At 33.8% G+C, this 20019-nt stretch overlaps 1 protein-coding gene across 1 annotated transcript in view; it reads right to left on the bottom strand.

The window, feature by feature from the left end:
- Nucleotides 1-9910: 9910 nt before the first annotated feature.
- LOC138326395 (uncharacterized) overlaps nucleotides 9911-20019 on the bottom strand; it is a 30992-nt gene continuing 20883 nt past the window's right edge. Inside the window, exons 11-26 of the mRNA XM_069272506.1 lie at nucleotides 19336-19429; nucleotides 18319-18392; nucleotides 18090-18167; nucleotides 17642-17738; nucleotides 16996-17071; nucleotides 16755-16805; nucleotides 16360-16419; nucleotides 15659-15783; nucleotides 15287-15385; nucleotides 14980-15072; nucleotides 14642-14710; nucleotides 14236-14301; nucleotides 13127-13196; nucleotides 12547-12642; nucleotides 12108-12196; nucleotides 9911-11101 (exon numbers count right to left, since the gene is read on the bottom strand). Coding sequence (XP_069128607.1) covers nucleotides 10915-11101; nucleotides 12108-12196; nucleotides 12547-12642; nucleotides 13127-13196; nucleotides 14236-14301; nucleotides 14642-14710; nucleotides 14980-15072; nucleotides 15287-15385; nucleotides 15659-15783; nucleotides 16360-16419; nucleotides 16755-16805; nucleotides 16996-17071; nucleotides 17642-17738; nucleotides 18090-18167; nucleotides 18319-18392; nucleotides 19336-19429 — 1424 coding nt within the window. The 3' untranslated portion in view covers nucleotides 9911-10914. The remainder of the gene's footprint in view (nucleotides 11102-12107; nucleotides 12197-12546; nucleotides 12643-13126; nucleotides 13197-14235; nucleotides 14302-14641; nucleotides 14711-14979; nucleotides 15073-15286; nucleotides 15386-15658; nucleotides 15784-16359; nucleotides 16420-16754; nucleotides 16806-16995; nucleotides 17072-17641; nucleotides 17739-18089; nucleotides 18168-18318; nucleotides 18393-19335; nucleotides 19430-20019) is intronic.

Genomic DNA, 20019 nt, shown 5'->3' with positions numbered 1-20019 from the left:
ATATTCATGTTATTGTGATTTAGTCTAGTATTTATTGTGATACATCTTGTGTGACAATCTCTTTTCAGATGTTCAGGATTTCCCTCCTGAGATAACTGTTATTTAACTTGATTAGTTTTGAAATATTATAAATGTTATGTTATGTGTAGGTAACATATTTCTGTTGGATATTTATATAGTATTCTATACTTTCTTATCAACATATTCTGTCTGACCAACTTGCCAAAATGGAAATTACATTTTTGTAATCCAAATATTATTCCAACAGAAGAAAAAATATAGATATCTTAAAAATATCTGTAATAAGTTGAAATTGTAGAATGATTTACAATTTCCCCAGTGTCTGTTAATTTATGAAGCAATTAGAAACAAGATGGCTGACAGTTGTAGTTTGTTACTCTTATTTCTAAGGCAGTGCTAAGGGACCTTGTTCAAATTGCATGTATAATATTCCCTTGGTCCTTTATGATGGAAAAGAAGAAATTCAGATGTGTATAAATCATGAAATATGACAAAATTTATTAGGATAACTATTATAATTATGTGTAGTCCCCATGTTATAAAATGATGGAAAAATGAAGAAGAGAAGAACACATAAAAGATAAATTCATGAACATCAACATCCCATTAAATAATTAAATAATAGAGATATGTCTATGATGGCCATAATTGTCCTATTAAATAGTTAACTAATAGAGATCTATCCTTGATGGCCATCAATATCCCATTAAATAGTTGACTAATAGAGATCTATCCTTGATGACCATCAATATCCCATTGAATAGTTAACTAATAGAGATCTATCCTTGATGGCCATCAATATCCCATTAAATAGTTAACTAATAGAGATCTATCCTTGATGACCATCAATATCCCATTGAATAGTTAACTAATAGAGATCTATCCTTGATGGCCATCAATATCCCATTAAATAGTTAACTAATAGAGATCTATCCTTGATGACCATCAATATCCCATTGAATAGTTAACTAATAGAGATCTATCCTTGATGGCCATCAATATCCCATTAAATAGTTAACTAATAGAGATCTATCCTTGATGACCATCAATATCCCATTGAATAGTTAACTAATAGAGATCTATCCTTGATGGCCATCAATATCCCATTAAATAGTTAACTAATAGAGATCTATCCTTGATGACCATCAATATCCCATTGAATAGTTAACTAATAGAGATCTATCCTTGATGGCCATCAATATCCCATTAAATAGTTAACTAATAGAGATCTATCCTTGATGACCATCAATATCCCATTGAATAGTTAACTAATAGAGATCTATCCTTGATGACCATCAATATCCCATTAAATAGTTAACTAATAGAGATCTATCTTTGATGACCATCATTAAAACATTAAATTGTTGGCTAATAGAAATCTATCTATAATGAGCATCAATATCCTATTAAGTAGTTGACAAATAGAGATCTATCTTTGATGACCATCAATAAAACATTTAATTGTTGGCTAATAGAAATCTATCTATGATGAGCATCAATATCCTATTAAGTAGTTGACTAATAGAGATCTATCTTTGATGACCATCAATAATCCCATCGCTCAGATGTCTTGCTTAAGGTAATATATAAGATCACTACAATTTGAGAATGTTGACTCAATGGAAACCATTTTATTCAGTCAATAGTTTCAAGATGTCTTATGTGTATGAATGGGAAGTACTCAAGACTGTATATGAACAGTATTCAATATATTTTCTTAGTCTTATTTCATATTGTCAAAATCTTGAAATGTAAGTTGTGTTTCAATATTTTGTGAGAGGTTTTTGAGTTCATTGAAATAATTTTGTTTTGATCTTTAAATATGTTGTATTTTTATTTCTTTATTGTAATATGATTATAAATATTCTGGCCACTGTTTCACAAACATTCTTAAACTAAGGATACTCCTTAACTTCAAATTCTTCATCAAAAAGTATTTACAGATGTCAAAGAGATTATCTTGAGGCAAGGTACCATCCTCGTTTCATGAAATGTTTTCTTTTTGAAAACAAATCATTGTTAGGTTGATTGTTGATATGGTTTTATTAGTTTAACCTCCTATTAACAGTCAGGGACCAGTGACCAGCGGTCAGTACCTGGCAACTTCCATTCATGGGATTCAAACTCATATGTTTGGACATCTTAACCACTCGGCCCCTTGAAGTTGAGGAATTTCCTTTAAGTTAAGGTATGGTTGTGAGATTGGACCCTTTAATATGGTTTATTGAATCAGAAATGTGGGCAGTATTTGTCTCATTAGTCTGTATATAAAGAACTGTACAGGGAATGTACTGAACATATCTTTTCGTTTGTTTCACTCATGATCAACAGCATTCAATGTCTATACTTACGAACATCACATAGTTTTAGTGTGGATGGAATCTCATGTATGTGTAATTGGCTGAAATGTGTTATGAATTATAAGTATTAAAATGCATACATGATCATGAATCTTTATGTTCTTTTTAGCTGAATCACTCACATTAACAAAATACGTAAGTGTATGTACACACATTCTACATGTACTGCTGAACCTTACTTTGAGAACTAAAGTCCCAATATATGGTATGTGATTTAGAAGAATTTAAAAACAAAATTCTGTTGTTTTTGCAGAAATAAAGCTAAATGGAGGTCAAGATAGTAGGTAACAAGTATTTGGACACTTTTGATAAGAATATCAAATACATGTAACTACAAATTCACATCCCAGTGATTTCGCATTTTGCTGTTAGTTAATATGTTGGGAAATTAAGAAACTTCTCAGTAACCAAATGGCATTGAAAAGGTACATATTTACTGCTATTCAGGTAACCTTGGAGTGTTAATTATCATTGTTATTGGTCAAGTATGTGAAAGGGTTTTTAGCTCACCTGCCCGAAGGGCAAGTGAGCTTATGCTGTGGTGCGGCGTCCGTCGTTTGTCCATTGTCCGGCCATCTGGCGTCAACTTTTCCATTTAAAAAACTTCTTCTCCAAAACTCGGAGACCTAGAGTCCTTAGATTTGTCTTATAGCATGCTGGGATGAAGGGCTACCAAGTTTGTTCAAATGATTGACCTTGACCTTCATTCAAGGTCACAGGGATCAAATAGGTGAAAATCATTAACAGACTTCTTCTTGATAACGAAGAGGCCCAGAGACTTGAAATTGGACCTGTGACATGCTGGAATGAAGAGCTACCAAGTTGGCTCAAATAAATGACCTTGACCTTCATTCAAAGTCACAGGGATCAAAAAGACTGAAATATCTTGATAAGACTTCTGCTTCATAACCAAGAGGCCAAGAGGCCTGATATTTTGCATGTGTCATGCTGGGATGAAGGACTACCAAGTTTCTTCAAATGAACGACTTCTTAATAACCAAGAGGCATAGGGACCTGATATTGGGCCTGTGGCATGCTGGGATAAAGGGCTACCAAGTTCATTCAAAGGAATGACCTTGACCTTCATTCAAGGTTACAGGGGTCAAATAGGTAAAAATCTTTAACAGACTTCTTCTTAATAACGAAGAGGCCTTGAGACCTGAAATTGGGCCTGTGACATGCTGGGATGAAGGGCTACCTAGTTTGTTCAAATAAATGACCTCGACCTTCATTCAAGGTAACGGGTCAAATAGGCTGAAATGATTTGATAAGACTTCTGCTTCAATGTGACATGCTTGGATGAAGGACTACCAAGTTTCTTCAAATGAATGACCTTGACATTCATTCAAGGTAACAGGGGTCAAATAGGTGACAATCTTTAACAGACTTCTTCTTAATAACCAAGAGGCCAAGGGACCTTATATTGGGTCTGTTCAAATGAATGACCTTGACCCTCATTCAAAAGAAATTAAGATTTTTTCCTTTAATTAAATTTAAAAAAAACGAAACTTGTGGGTACGAGTTGGCCAATCATGGATACGAGCTGGCCAAATTGTTTGGGTACGACTTCGCAAATTTTGTTTACGGGTCGGAATATACGAGCTGGAATTGGTGCGGAATAACTATACCCCCAGGGGTGGATATGATGACCTGAACTATTCTAATTCAATGTAGGAAAGTGAAGTTTTCGCATTTGATTCAGTAACAGTGACCTTTGCCTCTTTCAAACTGCAACACATTTAGTAAGGTCATACTCCCCAGAGGACCTTCCTTCTCCCCAATTTATGTTCTATGTTTTGAAAAGGCTTTGATTTTTAAAATGGGAATGTAAAACGAGATCGATTATTTTGTAGAATCGCAATAGTTATTAACTTATCGTCAATACTACACATATCATCGCTTTCTGAACCATTAAATTTTAATAAATCAAATGTTGATTTTCATAACGCGGGTTATTACCGCGCGGTATTTGACTTATCACTGCGCCAGAGGGCACAACAACAAAATGAATCTGCAATCTTAACATCATTTTATCTACATGTATATGATGCTATGATATATACATATATAAACTGTTGGTAAAAAAAATTGCCAGGTTCCTGTGGCTAGACATGGAACATTTCATCCCATCCGGGCAAATTATACTCTTGATTACCAAAAATACAGCTGAAGTCGTCAGCGGTACAACCTTTTGCATGAGACCCAAAAGTTACATATACTCAAGAAAGGTCGTGTAAATAATGGATTTGTACCTTATATCTCACGATCTGTTCAAAGCACTGGCACGACTTTCACGAAGTATCAATCTGACGTTTAGAAATAAAGAAACTTATCACTAATATTGGTAGCCAAAATCACTATTTGTCGCATACAATTATCAGTAATGAATACTGTGACGTCAATCTGTCTTTTACCTTTGAATTTTGGCATAATTTACACTTTTTATCGCCCTGTTGGTATAACATGAATACCCTTTATTGAATGTGGTGAATTGATGAGTAAGTAATGGCATACTTATCACATATAATCATTACGAGGCAGCGCTCCTGTCGCTTGTGTGAATTTCTACAAGGACGAACCGACAGGTTATTACCTACAAAAATGGGTAATTAGTAACATTATTTATGTATGATTTACAGAGGGAATTTTGTAACAAACACATAATAATTGTATTTATGATAGAAAATGGGCAACACAATACATGTATATGTATCATGTAAATAACTTATATAAATTGATTTTATTGAAAAAAAAATCTGCGGTGATTTGAAATATTACGACGTGTAATAAAAACTCACAACGAATGACGAGTGAATGTTATGGGCCCCCGGGGGTACTTTTGGCGTCTCAAGGAACAGCTAAATTTCCCCCTAAGGTTATTTGACATTAATCACAAACCAATTCTTATCTACTATACAGTATGATACTTTACTTAATTGAATCATACCAAACTTTTCACGATTAACAATCTATTTAAACATTTACAAAACCAGAAAGTATACATGCATTTTCAAGTACAATGTAGTTTCAAAATGAATTCGATATGTGAACGATGAATAATGAAGATTATAGACCCCAAAACGTCTGGAAATGATTTGTTAGTATAACTAATTCTTGTAACACTGCAACAATAATTGTGCCCACATATTATGTAATCGAAGGTATTAGCTTACTAATGCTCCAACAATGATAGAGTTTAGCACGACGAAACACTTTATTTGAATCATGTACACCAAAAGTACAGTCGTTAGTACATGTACACCAAAAGTAGTCTTCAGTACATGTACACAAAAGTACAGTCGTTAGTACTTCCAGTACTCCAAAAGTACAGTCGTTAATGCATACAGTGTACCAAAAGTACAGTCGTTAGTACTTCCAGTACACCAAAAGTACAGTCGTTAGTACATGTACACTAAAAGTACAGTCGTAAGCACACGTACACCAAAAGTACAGTGGTTAACACATGTACACCAAAAATACAGTCGTAAGTACATGTTCACCAAAAGTACAGTCGTTAGTACTTAAATTACACCAAAAGTACAGTCGTTAGAACTTACAGTACACCTAAAGTACAGTCGCTAGAATATGTACACCAAAAGTACAGTCGTGTGTACATACAGTACACCAAAAGTACAGTCGCTAGAATATGTACACCAAAAGTACAGTCGTTAGCACATGAACACCAAAAGTACAGTTTTAGTACATACAGTATACCAAAAGTACAGTCGTTAGTACATACAGTATACCAAAAGTACAGTCGGTAGTACATACAATATACCAAAATTACAGTCGTTAGTACATACAATATACCAAAATTACAGTCGTTAGTACATACAGTATACCAGAAGTACAGTCGTTAGTACATACAGTACACCAAAAGTACTGACGTTAGTACATACAATATACCAAAAGTACAGTCGTTAGTACATACAATATACCAAAAGTACAGTCGTTAGTACATACAGTATACCAGAAGTACTGTCGTTAGTACATACAGTATACCAAAAGTACAGTCGTTAGTACATACAGTACACCAAAAGTACAGTCTTTAGCACAGGGATCTGAGAATTAGTTACAGATTATATAATCATGGACCCGCCAGAGTTTTTAGACGTTTTAGAGCTCTAAATAAAAAAACGATAAAAATCATACATGGTATTATATATTCATGGACCCACTAGAGTACCGTAAGACCAATTACGTTTTAGATCAATGTAGAGTATGATTTTTATCTGGTTTTTTTATCTAGAGCACTAAAACCTCTAAAAATGGTCTTAAGGCACTCGGGGTGGGTCCATGATTATATAATCTGTAACTAATTCTCAGATCCCTGTGGTTTTACTAGGCTGGGAATACGTGATCAGACACAATTACTACCATATATTTTCTACAGACTGTCTCCAAATAAGGACAATTATCGCCTCCTGGAATAGGTCTGCGTGGCCACGATCACATTCTTATAAATGAAATATGGAGCTGTTGTGTTACAATTATATTGTGACGTCTCATGCATAATTATCGTAGTTTTTCTTGGTGTACAGTAATATAAGACTCTTTCATGTGTGGATATGAAGGATAGGTATATTCTACCCGAGGGTCACAAAATGTAGTAAAACCCGAGGCTTGCCGAGAGTATTTTTTTTTCATACCTCAACGTTTTATTGCAATTTTACAACTATAATATCTCGCCATGTTGAAATAAATTCGGAGAAATCCACGACGGAAAGTCAATTTTCCATACATGAAAAATTACATATTTTCAACAAAAATTCCCGTTGTTTGCATCCTTTATAGTAAAACCAGTCATGTTTGTGAAAAAAAATGTTAAAAATTTACCGAGGAAATAGAAATTTTGTTGACGCCGTGACGTCACGAGGCTTTATTGCATAAGCCTAATAATATAGGCAGGTTTAGCGGACTAGGGTAGCCATGGAATACAGCCCCAGTCGACATTAGTGTATTGCCCTTGACCATAATTATAATTATACCGGTATCTGGTTATTAGCGGCGAAATGTAATAGTATATGCTCGTCCTTAAATGTAAACTAAATCCAGTCTGAGCGACTACCTCTGTATAAAGACCACCTGCTTATTAAGACCGAATTCTCGAGGTCCCAAATGGTTCAATACAATTTGCCCTGTGTGTCAAGATCATTTGAATACAAAGACTATTTTCTTTGTTGCTTTGGTTGTCTTTATAAATAGCTACTGTTGTAGCGGAAAAGATATCACCTTCTGACTGACTTTTCAAAAAACATAAGGTGATATCTTTTCCGCTACAACAGTAGTTACTTTATAAATAGCTTTGTACTCAAGAAGAAACACATTTTACATGTAATGTGTGTACACTTTCCCGTTACCGTAATGCAACCGTCAACTAATTTCAGTAAGAGACAGATATGGTATGGTATTCTAGAAATTTTGTATTCATCAATCAATTCTCCGTGTGATATTTCAGAGTTTGTGATATTTTCCATGCCTTACAACTGGTCCTCTAAACCTGCATTTATTATTAGCTTTATTAACTTTTCTTTTGTCTAATACGTGTGTTTTAAACCATAAATTTGTAACTGTTTATAGCACGTCGTACCAAACTCCCATGTCATTGATTTCTTGCACGTGGCTTTGGTGAATTGTTGGTGAGTTGTCTCTTGTTTCACGAGACTGCCGTGCAACTGTAAATTATATCTAGTGTTATGGCTTTCCTTATTTTCTTTTGGTTCTGACACATCCTCGATACTCCAGGTGTTCCGATCACTTACGATCTCTACACCCCTGGACTATCTTGTAGTAAAACTGGAGGCAACATAACAGAACAGGTAATTGAGTCCTTTGATGTACATCAAAAGAGCCGTATAACGGTACACTGTGGTTGACTGTGTGGCTTTGAAGTTGGGCGTCGCTCTATCTGTAGTCTTCAAAGGAAATCTTTGAAGGTCTATGATTGGTTCAGATCTGTTCACCTGAGCTGCCTTCATTTTTACTATGAGATAGTCCAGGGGTGTAGAGATCGTAAGTGATCGGAACCCCTGGAGTATCGAGGATGGCATTGTCCATACATCCATGTCATGTGTCTTGCATGCTTCATTGATAAGCCTTTGTCATGTGACTTGCATGCATTGTCGATTCTCCCTTGTCAAGTGTCCTACATGCATTATCAATACTCCTTTGTCATATGACTTACATGCATTGTCGATACTCCCATGTTATATGATTTGCATGCATTGTTGACGCTCCTTTGTCATGTGACTTGCATGCATTGTCGATACACCCTTGTCATGTGACTTGCATGCATTGTCTATACACCCATGTTTTGGGACTTGCATGCATTTTCGATACACCCATGTTTTGGGACTTGCATGCATTGTCAATACACCCTTGTCATGTGACTTGCATGCATTGCATCCTCGATATTCCAGGGGTTCCATTCACTTACGATCTCTACACCCCTGGACTATCTCATAGTAAAACTGGAGGCAACAGAATTGAACAGGTAATTAAGTCATTTGATGTACATCAAAAGAGCCGTATAACGGTACACTGTGGTCGACTGTGTGGCTTTGATGTTAAGCGTCGCTCTATCTGTAGTCTTCAAAGAAAATCTTTGCTAGCCTGTGATTGGTCAAATGTTTTCCGCTGAGCTGCCTTCGATTTCACTATGAGATAGTCCAGGGGTGTAGAGATTGTAAGTAATCGGAACTCCTGGAGTATCGAGGATGCATGCATTGTCGATACTCCCTTGTCATGCAATGTCAATATGTATGACAAACCATGTCACTTTTTATTCAGAATTTCTGATATGGGAATTCTATTTCCGTTTTAGGAAATTCCTATGTCGGAATGAGAAATTAGAATAAACAGAACAAAATGTAACTTGGCATGCCATAAATTCACCCTTATCATGTGACTTCCATGCATTGTAAATCCGCCCAAGTCATGTGACCTATGTGAATCGTTGATACTTCCTTGTCATGTGACTGTACGTGTGTCTCATGTTTTACATACTTCTTTTATACGTTGATTTATTAACTTTATAATTGTACTGTCATTATCTGCCTTGGAGAGTTAATGGAATAGCTCAGATTGTTGTGTATGGGTTGTAGCTAAAGAGTGAATGCACCCTCGATACTCTAGGTGTTACTATCACTAACGTTATATCCATCCCTAAATTGTGCCTAGCATAACTGAAGGCTGTTTGTTTAACAGTAAATAATCAGGTAGTTTGGTCCTTTAATGTTTGATCAAAATAAAGGAATAACAGTATGTGTTTTTTAAGCTGTGTGTCACTCTCTGTAATTTTCAAAGAAAGTCTCTGTACTGGCTTGTAATTGGTCAGCTATTCCTCCTGAAATGCCCTCAGTTTTGCCACAATGTAGTCCAGGGATGGATATGACAACAGCGATAGTAACCCCTGGAGTATCGAGGATGCTCTTTATAAGGAAAGCCGATTTATCTGGTGTTGTAGGAGGGGCGCTGTCATTAGCATGAATTGTACATCAACAACAGAATGTCGAGACCAACCATACATATTGGATTTGAATTTAGATATTTATTCACAAGTTTATCTTTTCTTCAGAATGGCTGAAACCAATTATACGTCACAATATCAACAGTGTTCATATGCAATAATATGTAACAAACATTTACAACATTTATTACTATAGTTGTTCCCAAAGGATTCACCATTTTGTAATACATTTGATATTATTTTGATCTCAAACTTATTTCTTTAATTTAAAAAAAAAACCAGCACATATACAAAACTTGAAATCTTAATGGACGGAATACTCAGATCTTGAAATAATGATAAATACACAAACAATATTATATTGTATTGGTATGTAACATGAAAAGTTAGTATGAATTTTAAATTATGGTTTCAATTTTGTCCATTATTCTGTTTCATTCATGGTTAGCCCATGAAAGAATGGAATAAATAACGTATACAAAAATATCATTTAAAATACTATATTTACATGTTACATATTTCATGGAATGGAGTCTGATTGGTGATAATGCCTAAATCGTGATAATTTCAGCTCATATACAGTTACACCAACATTTACTCATACTAGCTCGGCCCATGTACAATGTACAGTGACGCAAAACTTGTATAATATTCATACACACTCTGCCAATGTACAGTAATGCACACTTGTACACATACACATACACACTCAACCCATGTACAATGTACAGTAACACACTCCTGTACACACACAGTCCAAATATAAAGTACAGCAGTGTACATGTACACATACTTACTCAGCTCATGTACAATGAACAGTTATGCACATCTGTACACACACTCACATTCACTTGGCCCACGTACGTACAATGCGCAGTAACACAAACCTGTCACATAGTCATACTTATACTCTTGTCTGATAAATAAATCACTAAGTAAAAATGCTTCGCCTACTATACTCATGTGAGCTTAGATGCACCATAGTTGGGTCACAATTTTTTTTTAAATACAGTGTGTTTGCAGTGATAAATATCAGGGATCCTTATTGTGTAGAGAACAAATTCATCACATTAGTGGAGGAACATCAGGATCATCTACAAAGTCTTCACTGTTTGGACGTTCGGCCACCGGCCGTCGAATATTTCCACCTAAAGGAGGAACTGTTTTCTTACTGTTTTCCATGATGCCAGCAATGTCTACTGTCTTGTGTACGGATGCATCTACCTCCAACTTTTCTTCTTTGTTTTTGTTCCTGTAATATAATTTACTGATAATATAATAAGCAATATGTGGTATTCATAACTTTTACATCAATAACCCTACCGACTAAACGACTATGGCTTATGAAAGATAAAAAATGAATGATAAAACTAGAGAGTAGAACCCTGGAAGCAGCAGTTAACAGCTACTTCCTGAAACATTAGCTTTTTAAAATCCACTCTGGCCGTCTGCTACTTCGATCCTCCATATTGTCTGGTAAGCGTTTGAAATTCATAAAATTTCAAAGCCATAGCATTTCAATTTTTGATGACAATGAATAATCTGCTTCTGCATTATAATGGGTTTTTTTCTCTCACAAATTCAATCTACGTTCTTGTCTCATGCCATCTTAAATGAATTCCTATGTGAATGCTATTACGTCTTTGCATATTACAGAGTTAGCTCCCTCGCAGGTAGGTATTCATTATGGCATCTTTATTTTGTGAGTGCAATTCAAGTCGTTTTCTCCAATATGTATGATTTTACACTTGAACACGTGACGTCACAATCAATACCTGCCACCAAGGGCAGATAACTCTTTAATATGCAAATACAAAATAATTTCAAGCAAATTCAGCTCTTTGCATCATAAAAAGAATTACAAAACTGTTACAGTGTATCCGGAAATCAAGCAGAAATGGGCAGGATCAGAGTAGATAATAGTCATTTTATTCTAGTTTATCATGGATGAAAATACAGAGTGATATATATGATATAAACTCTTTGTATTGGTTAGCTTGGTGACCTTTATACTTCCTGTACTTTCTCCACCTTACCTAGCAACGTCACCAAAACCAATTTTTCATTACAGTATGCATATATGTATATGAAGCTATGTTGTGCTTTTTGGGTTAGATGACTACATTTTTATGCACAAAAACGACTCTTGACATCTTTTGCAAATTGTTTTGTCCTTATACACCTTATATCGTTATTTTGTCCACACAAACCATTAAACTATGTATATACAATAAGAAGTAAGCTGGACAGACACTTACTGTTTGTTTGTTGTCTTGTTCTCTTTGTTTTCTTGGTTCTTCTCCTGAACGTTAGGTTTTGGTTTGGGAGCTGTTAACATTGGCTTTGCCTGTAAAATAAGAAACATGGTAATTCATGTGGTCAGTTTTGAAAAAAGAAATTAAACAAATATTCCCAACCCTACAATAGTCATGTATATTGTTAGGGTATATAACATTTAAAAAAAATAATTCAATGTATTACCAATCTGATGTGTTTGGTAACTTTGTATGAAGTAAGGAAAATTATTGACATAAAAAAATTGTGATGGGAAGTAGTAGATAGGAAATAAAGTGGAATAGAATGAAATATTTTTATTATGCACCAGAATAACTTTTGAAGAGGGGAATAAACTTTATGCAGAGGAAAGCATTATAGTGAAGGGAAGTAACTCCAATAAGAAAGTACGAAATGACTGACCTTTGGCATAGTGACCATCAGGTGACCTGTGATCTGCGACCTCTTCGCTGTGCTCGAGTCTGCGTTAACATCTTGGTCAAGGCAAAGCTGAAATATCTGTAATAGAATAGCAATTATGTGGATCTTCATTTAGTTCAGTAAAGGAAAACCATGATACAAGTGTAAATCATGGGGAATACCTAATTTTTCATACAAAGATTTAACTTGACACCATTTCAACAAAGTCAACACAAATATGGTCTTGGTAACATCAGAAATGTGATAGGTCCATTGTACGTGAATACTATCAAGTAGCAGTGTACACTTCATTGTAATCAGTAAACATATATTTTTGCATGTTTTTTATAGTAAATTCTGTGGGTAATTATAATTAATTCTGAAAATTGAATTTTTACATTAAAGATATAATAGTAAGAAAGAAATTATATAGTTACTGAGGACAATAGAATTAAGAATCATCAGGAGTTTGACTAGTTAAGGGGCCAGAATAAACAGTTACCAATTTATACAGATATATCAAAATTTTCATATACATTAGGCACAAGATAAGACAGGTTGTCAGAATAGTATCCACACTCACCTTTCCCTTCAGTGTAACACGAACATAGTTGGTCTGGACATCAGCATCTATCAGAGATGTATCCATATGTCTGACAATAAAGAAAAAACATAAATATACATGAACTTAGATAATACTTGTGTGTACAAAATTATAAATCTAAATTAGCCAAAAATGTAAATAACAACAAATGAGATGTCTGCATCAACTAAAAATCTTAAAATAAACAAAAACAAAATATGAATGTCTGAAAAATAACACATTTATTGTAAACAGTTAAGATGAGTATTTTAATTCTGTCGTCTGTTACTCAAGACAGAAATTAACATTAATATCTGCCCAATTTCTAATATATGAGTAAACAGATCTTTTCTCTGCATGTCAGGAAAAATGACCATTGCTATCTTAGTCAAGGTCACAATATAAACATGCTTATATACAATAAGTGGTCTATTGTAAAACAATGACATCACAAAAGATAGAAAACAAAGAAGAGATGAAATGATGCGTATTTAGAGGTAAACCTACAAGTCTTATATTAGCAGCTAGGTGATACCCGATAACGTTTGTGAATGCGGACTAGTATCTCAAGTGGTGATGATGGAACGTAACTATTTGTAATCTTCCCGTTGAAATGATGATAGTACGGGATATCATATCTTAACGTCATTCCATCACAAAATGATAGTCCTGCACAAACGTTATCAGGCATCACATGAATCAGTCCCATTGAATGTTTATGACTACACTTTTAGCTGAGTGGAGGGAACACATGATGAGCAATCGCCAGAACTGACTTCTGTTGGATAGTTTTTCTCTGACAGCTCAGACTTTCTTCAAGCACAGAACCAGCCATGTCCACGAAAATTATATACAGGTAAAACTAATCATGCCAAACATGTGAAATTTATCAATCTTACAAGAATCTGATTATATTTACATTGTAAGTTTCAAATGAATAATCCGCCCTTGGAAAGAGGTAAGGATTGACAGACAATTTTCCATGAATATGAAAAAGAATCGGTATATGTTAAATTAAAAAAAAGATGTGATGTCATCTTTTTTTGTATATTATAGTTGGATGTCCACATTACATCAATAAAACTTACTCTGCATTATAAGTAACTTACTTAAATATAGCAACATCCAGGATATAACAGTTATTTTCTTCATCTTCAACAAGACTAAAATCAACCCTACATAGAAAAAAACCCATGTATATTGTTATCATGCTTTTATCATAAACATGTAAATGGCAGCAACTTTTTAATGATTGATAAAAAATACTAAATATATCTTCTGCTTATTGCTTATGACAACAAAATTTTATTTAACGTATTAATAACTAGTTATTTGTCTTGATTACCATACATCAAACCACTTACATTTAAGAAAATACAAATAACAACAGATGCTTTTGATGGTAAATAATGAAGTGAATCTTATATTAAAGCAATTAATGATCACAGTGTTAATACTTTTCTGTTTGGATTTTTTCCAGATCCTGTATCACAATGTGGTACCATACATACTTACTTTGCTTCATTAATATTAAGTGGCCGTCCATCTTCCATAAACATACGTCGAGGAGGTTTTGGCTTTTCCCTAAAAAATAAATCGTTATTGTCAGCACAAATTGTGTCACAAGAATATTACCTTTCTAAATTAGATATAGGTGCTACACCGCCAGCGAATGATAATTTTTAGCTATTAAAACAATTACCTAGGTAAGTATTTTTCTACATGATGTCATGTGCTTAATGTTATAAGGTAACACTGTTGCGATTTTTTCAAAATGTTTCTCATTGGGTATTCACCACCTTTACATGATAAGAATCCTCTATTCTGCACTACTGTAAGTTAAAATCACTTACTTTGGTCCTTCCTTGCGTTCTCTTTGTTCCTTCAGATGATTGTGGACTTCAAGCCTTGACTCAGGGGTAAACGCACATGGTTTTTCCCAGTACCTGTTCATGAAACATTTCAAGATCAAAGATTTAAATGTCAAAGGTTTACATTCAAGGTCAAAGATTTAAAAGTCAAAGGTTTACTTTAAATATTAAAAGGTCAAAGATTTAAATATTAAAGGTTTAAAGGTCAGTGTTTAAAGGTAAAAGATTTAAATATCAAAAGTTAAAAGGTCACAATAATCTGTATGTAAAAATAAATATCAAGTCTTACTCTTTTTCCTTATCTTCCTCCTCCTTTTCCTTATCACGGTCTTCTTTCCGCTTTTCTTCTTCAGTCAGTTTTCTTTCTTCATCATTTTTCTTTTTATCACTTAAAAAGTTCAAAAATATCAATCAGCACTATGCAGTGAATTGTGAAAACAAGATTTAACATCCTATAATGAGTCTATTACATAGCGGTCACTGGTCAGCATTGGAAGGTTGCTAGATTATTTATAATGCATACAACCCCTTGGTCAATAAGTATGATGTATATATCATAATTTTAAAAGGATTTCATTTTCATCAAACACACCTAAACTCTCAATATTGGTAGTTATCAAATATAAATTATCATGAACATCCAAAAACTAGACCATTGTACCTGTCATTGATATCCGTGTACCAACGCCCATCAAATCCTGGCTTCTCTTCTTTTGTTCCATCTCCAGACTCTTTCTCTCTTTTCTCTTGTTCTTCTTGAAGTTTTGCTTCTCTCTTCTCTTTTTCCTTAAGATGGATTTTAAGTTATGGAAGTAAATAGACAAATTACATAGACACAGTTGGAATTACGACCAGTAATGTCATCTGGAGACAAAGAGCTGGTGTGTCATCAGGGAAATGCATCAATATTTGATTCAAACCACTATACTCTATACCTACAATTGTACATGGAACAGAATGGAGACTACCCTTGTTCTGTAGTAATGAAGTGGAAATATGTTTTCTAGTTATAAGCCATCCTCCATCTCACTGGGTTAGGATCACATCCATTCCTTCCTTATTGATGAGAGGGTATGTGATCATAACTTCTGGAGACCAAGGAAAGTTATTATCTAACTCATCTGTATGTTATCATAACCCTTGGGCCAAGTTTCATGAACATTTCTTAATTCTAAGGAATCCCTTAACTTCAAATTCTCCATAGAAAAGCATTACAGAAGTTAAAGAAAATCAGTTAAGGAACCTTCCTTAAAATCAGTAATGCTTTCCTATGGAATTTTGTAAGGTAAGGGGTTCCTTAAATTTATGGAATGTTCATGAAACTGGGCCCTGACGACCAAGGAAGGTCATTATATAACTCACCCGCTTTTTCTTGTGTTGTTTCTGTTGTCGAACAATCTCTGCTCGAACTGAACCATAATCCTGAAAACAAAGAAAAAGAAAAAGTTTTCATTTTACGCCTATTGAAATTAGCTTAATTGGATTAATTTATTTAGAATTTTGTTGGTTATAATTTGACAAAGTGTAGTAAAAGTATATTAAAGGAGACACACAGAATTCACATCCTGATGTAATACTGGTATAAACTTTTTTTTTAATTTTGCATCAATATTGACAAAAGTGACTTTGTTTTGAATCCTTTATGTGTACTTAAATTAGCATACAAAATACAGAAATAATGAGTTCATACATGTACAGTTTTAAATGTCATTTCTTTTTTTAATATTTATATTCTGTTATGGGGATTTAAAACTCACCTGACAAGCTAAAATTCTCTCTGATTTTTCAATATCTATTCCATCCAATCTCTGAAACAAAAATCAATAATTAATGAAATCATTGTGATTGTTTGTTTTATGTACTTTTTCAACCTGTCACTGAATGCTTAAAAACAAATCAATGCACTATTATATGTATATCACTTCCTATGTAACAAAAATTCATAGATTATTGGTATGCAACATTCATTATCTTTTACCATAGCTCTTTATTTCTCACCTTTAATCTGGGAAGAGTTGCTATAACATACTGTCTGTAACCCTCAAACTGGGCACAAGGGTTTCCTGTCAGGTATCTGTAAAATAAAGAGGATTTCTAAAGGTTATTTTTTTTAAAAGTTTTTTTTATACCTTTATAACAACCAAAGCCATTTGAAGACTTGTCAGCTGAAGGAGATGGGGCAAAGCCAGAGTACAAAGAGGTAGGATGCAGAAACAGTTCGCCATTAGTGGCAAATTATCATGTCTTTTTTTTTCATGTTTTCTTTTCCATTGTATTAACTATTCCTTACCATTTATCCTAATAACAAAGTTAATGGTACAGTATGTTATTATCCCATCTTGATTTTAATTATGGCTGTAATTTTATTGTGCACAAAACCATTTGTGGAATTTCTTTTTGCTGCATGTCATAATCAAGCAGTTTTCATGAACTTGAAAGTTGACCATGCACATTTGTCGCATAATACATGCACATTCACATCCAGTGACCTAATTCCATTTAAATAAGTCAACATAAAAGGTTTTACAGTGCCTCAAGTATCTCATGATACATATACTGACTACTTCATTGAAACTATGTTTTTAACAAAGTGGAAAAAAAGTGACAGAAAGAAAGACTGATAGATAAAAAGATAAATACTCACAATTCATTAAAATGGACCAAATCTTTAAGACTTTCAATGCTGGTAACTTCTCCTATAAAGTTAACAGTTAAATCCAACTTCTGAAGAGATTCACATCCTGAAATAAACATTGAAATAATATCTTCTATTTGTCATGATGGGATATTTATGTTATTCATGAATGTTATACAAGGGCAGATTGATATGTTGTGAGCCTCATATGTAAGGGTTTGGATTTTAGCGAATATATTGCATTATTTTTCAACATAATTCTCTTCAGTATTTATACACTTTTACCGGTGATGTTGAAAGCCTCAGTGCTGTGTAATCACATAGTTTCATAAAAATTGGTTTACACATTAAGAGAAGGTGTCTGCATTAAATTTGCAGATGAAAGACACACATCTAAACAGGATGATTTCAATACATCCCCACCTCCACGTTGTTGCTTTGGTTAAGCTGAAGTTACCTTCTAAATTCTCAACTCTCTCCACATTATTCAAGGCAAGGTTGAGGTATTGTAATTTTTTCAGCTTTGAAACATTTTCTGTGAAAAGAAAACAAATCACAATCAAAATGTTAAATATTGATCAAATTTTTATAGAAAAATGTAATTCTGCAATACATAATAAAGAAGACATCTGCTTTTTGCATAAATAATAATTCTCAGATGATGAGCGTAGAGATTTGACACTCACCTATTTTGGGGATAAGGTTGCTCTGTAAGTAGAGAATCTTCAGCTCTCTACACCATTTATCTATATACTCAATCCTGTAAATATACAAGTGACACATTTACACAAAATATACATATGAATATATATAATGTACTCAATCAATCCTGTAAATATGAAAGTGACACATCTACAAACAATATACATAATAATAAATATAATGTACTCAATCACTATAAGCTTTCAAAAGTGAATTTATTTCAAAAAGGTTCCTGTACATTACAGTGTAATTTCTAATGTTAAAGATGCTCCACCGCTGATAAATGGTAATTTTTCACTATAAAAAAACAGGAGCAGACAATTTAGTATTTTTCTACAGTTACAAAATTTACTTACTTTACACCATTACCACCTTTGAAAAGTTTGAGCTTCTAATTTTACTTCAAGTTAAATATATGAAAAATGATTAATTGCATCCCGAAAAAATTCCGTGGTACTATATCTTATATGGAATGAAGTGATGATTGCGCATGCACCAAAGGCGAAATAAATTATTTTATGTTATTTTTTGTGTTAATTAGGCATATATATACACGATTAAACACCAATTATTGTTCAAAACATGAATATCATTTATGGTCTGTCGGCGGTGGAGCATCTTTAATTATCTAAACTAGAATTGTCGCCAGAGTGGACGACTAATACCCCTTGCTGCACAAATTTAGTAATAACTCCATTAGTAGGGGCTGACATTATAGAACTCTATACAGTTTTCACAACTCCCCTTTAAGTCAGGGTTCTGTGTACCAAATTTTATCTGTCAAATAGTTCGGAGGAGTTCGTCTGACAATGTTGTGTCTACAGACAGACAGATGGACGGACAGAGGGACATAACTACACTGGTTTAACAATTGTTGTATATGTTTCAGTATTTTAACCAGAATATATATTGTGAAAATGTTTTTTTTAATGTAACATTATGGAACTCTCTATATGAAACAGCAGTTTACAGATATGATTCTCATAAAATTTAATAATTACTTTTCAATGTCCTGTTGATGTAATGACACTTCTTCCAATGTTGATATCTCCAAATTGTTATGCTCTGCTCGCTTCCTAATGAGATGTTCTGTTACTGAAAGGAAATATTGTCACAATGAAATTCTTTCTAAGAATTGTTATGCTAAAATAAAAACTAGAGTTATTATGTGAGAAAAGCAATAATCAAAATGGGTCCACATTCAACAGTTGCAGAGGACAGTTTTTCTAATCATGATTCATGAGAAGAAATAATTTGATCCGTCAGTTCTTGGCTGTAAGGGTGTTTTGCTGGAATGAAATTATTATTATTGTATAAAGCAAATGGATTCTTGCATCCCTACAACTGACCTAAGCCTATTTTAGATTAAATTTCATTTTATCAATCCTCTATGTGTTACGTTTGTTAGCGACATATCGGGCAGCACATTTTAAGTCAGGTTGATTATGCAGGTGCGAGTAACCAACATAATGTTTACTGGGTGACGTGGGTCAGATAGTCAGAACCTTCAGACTAGCTGTCTTCCACTTAACCATTTCTAATTGATTTTTGTCGCATCTGAGATTATACAGGGTCAACGGTGATCAATATGGAACTAAATCTCCAATTTTAGGAAACTAATTAGGTCTTGTTTTCCAGCAACTGCAGTGTTAATAACTTAAAGTAAGATTCCAATCTAAGAATAT

This window comes from Argopecten irradians, chromosome 6, assembly GCF_041381155.1.
Source record: "Argopecten irradians isolate NY chromosome 6, Ai_NY, whole genome shotgun sequence".
Classification (NCBI taxonomy): domain Eukaryota; kingdom Metazoa; phylum Mollusca; class Bivalvia; order Pectinida; family Pectinidae; genus Argopecten; species Argopecten irradians.
Note: the sequence above shows the minus strand (reverse complement) of the source record. Positions and strands in the feature narration are given on the sequence as shown.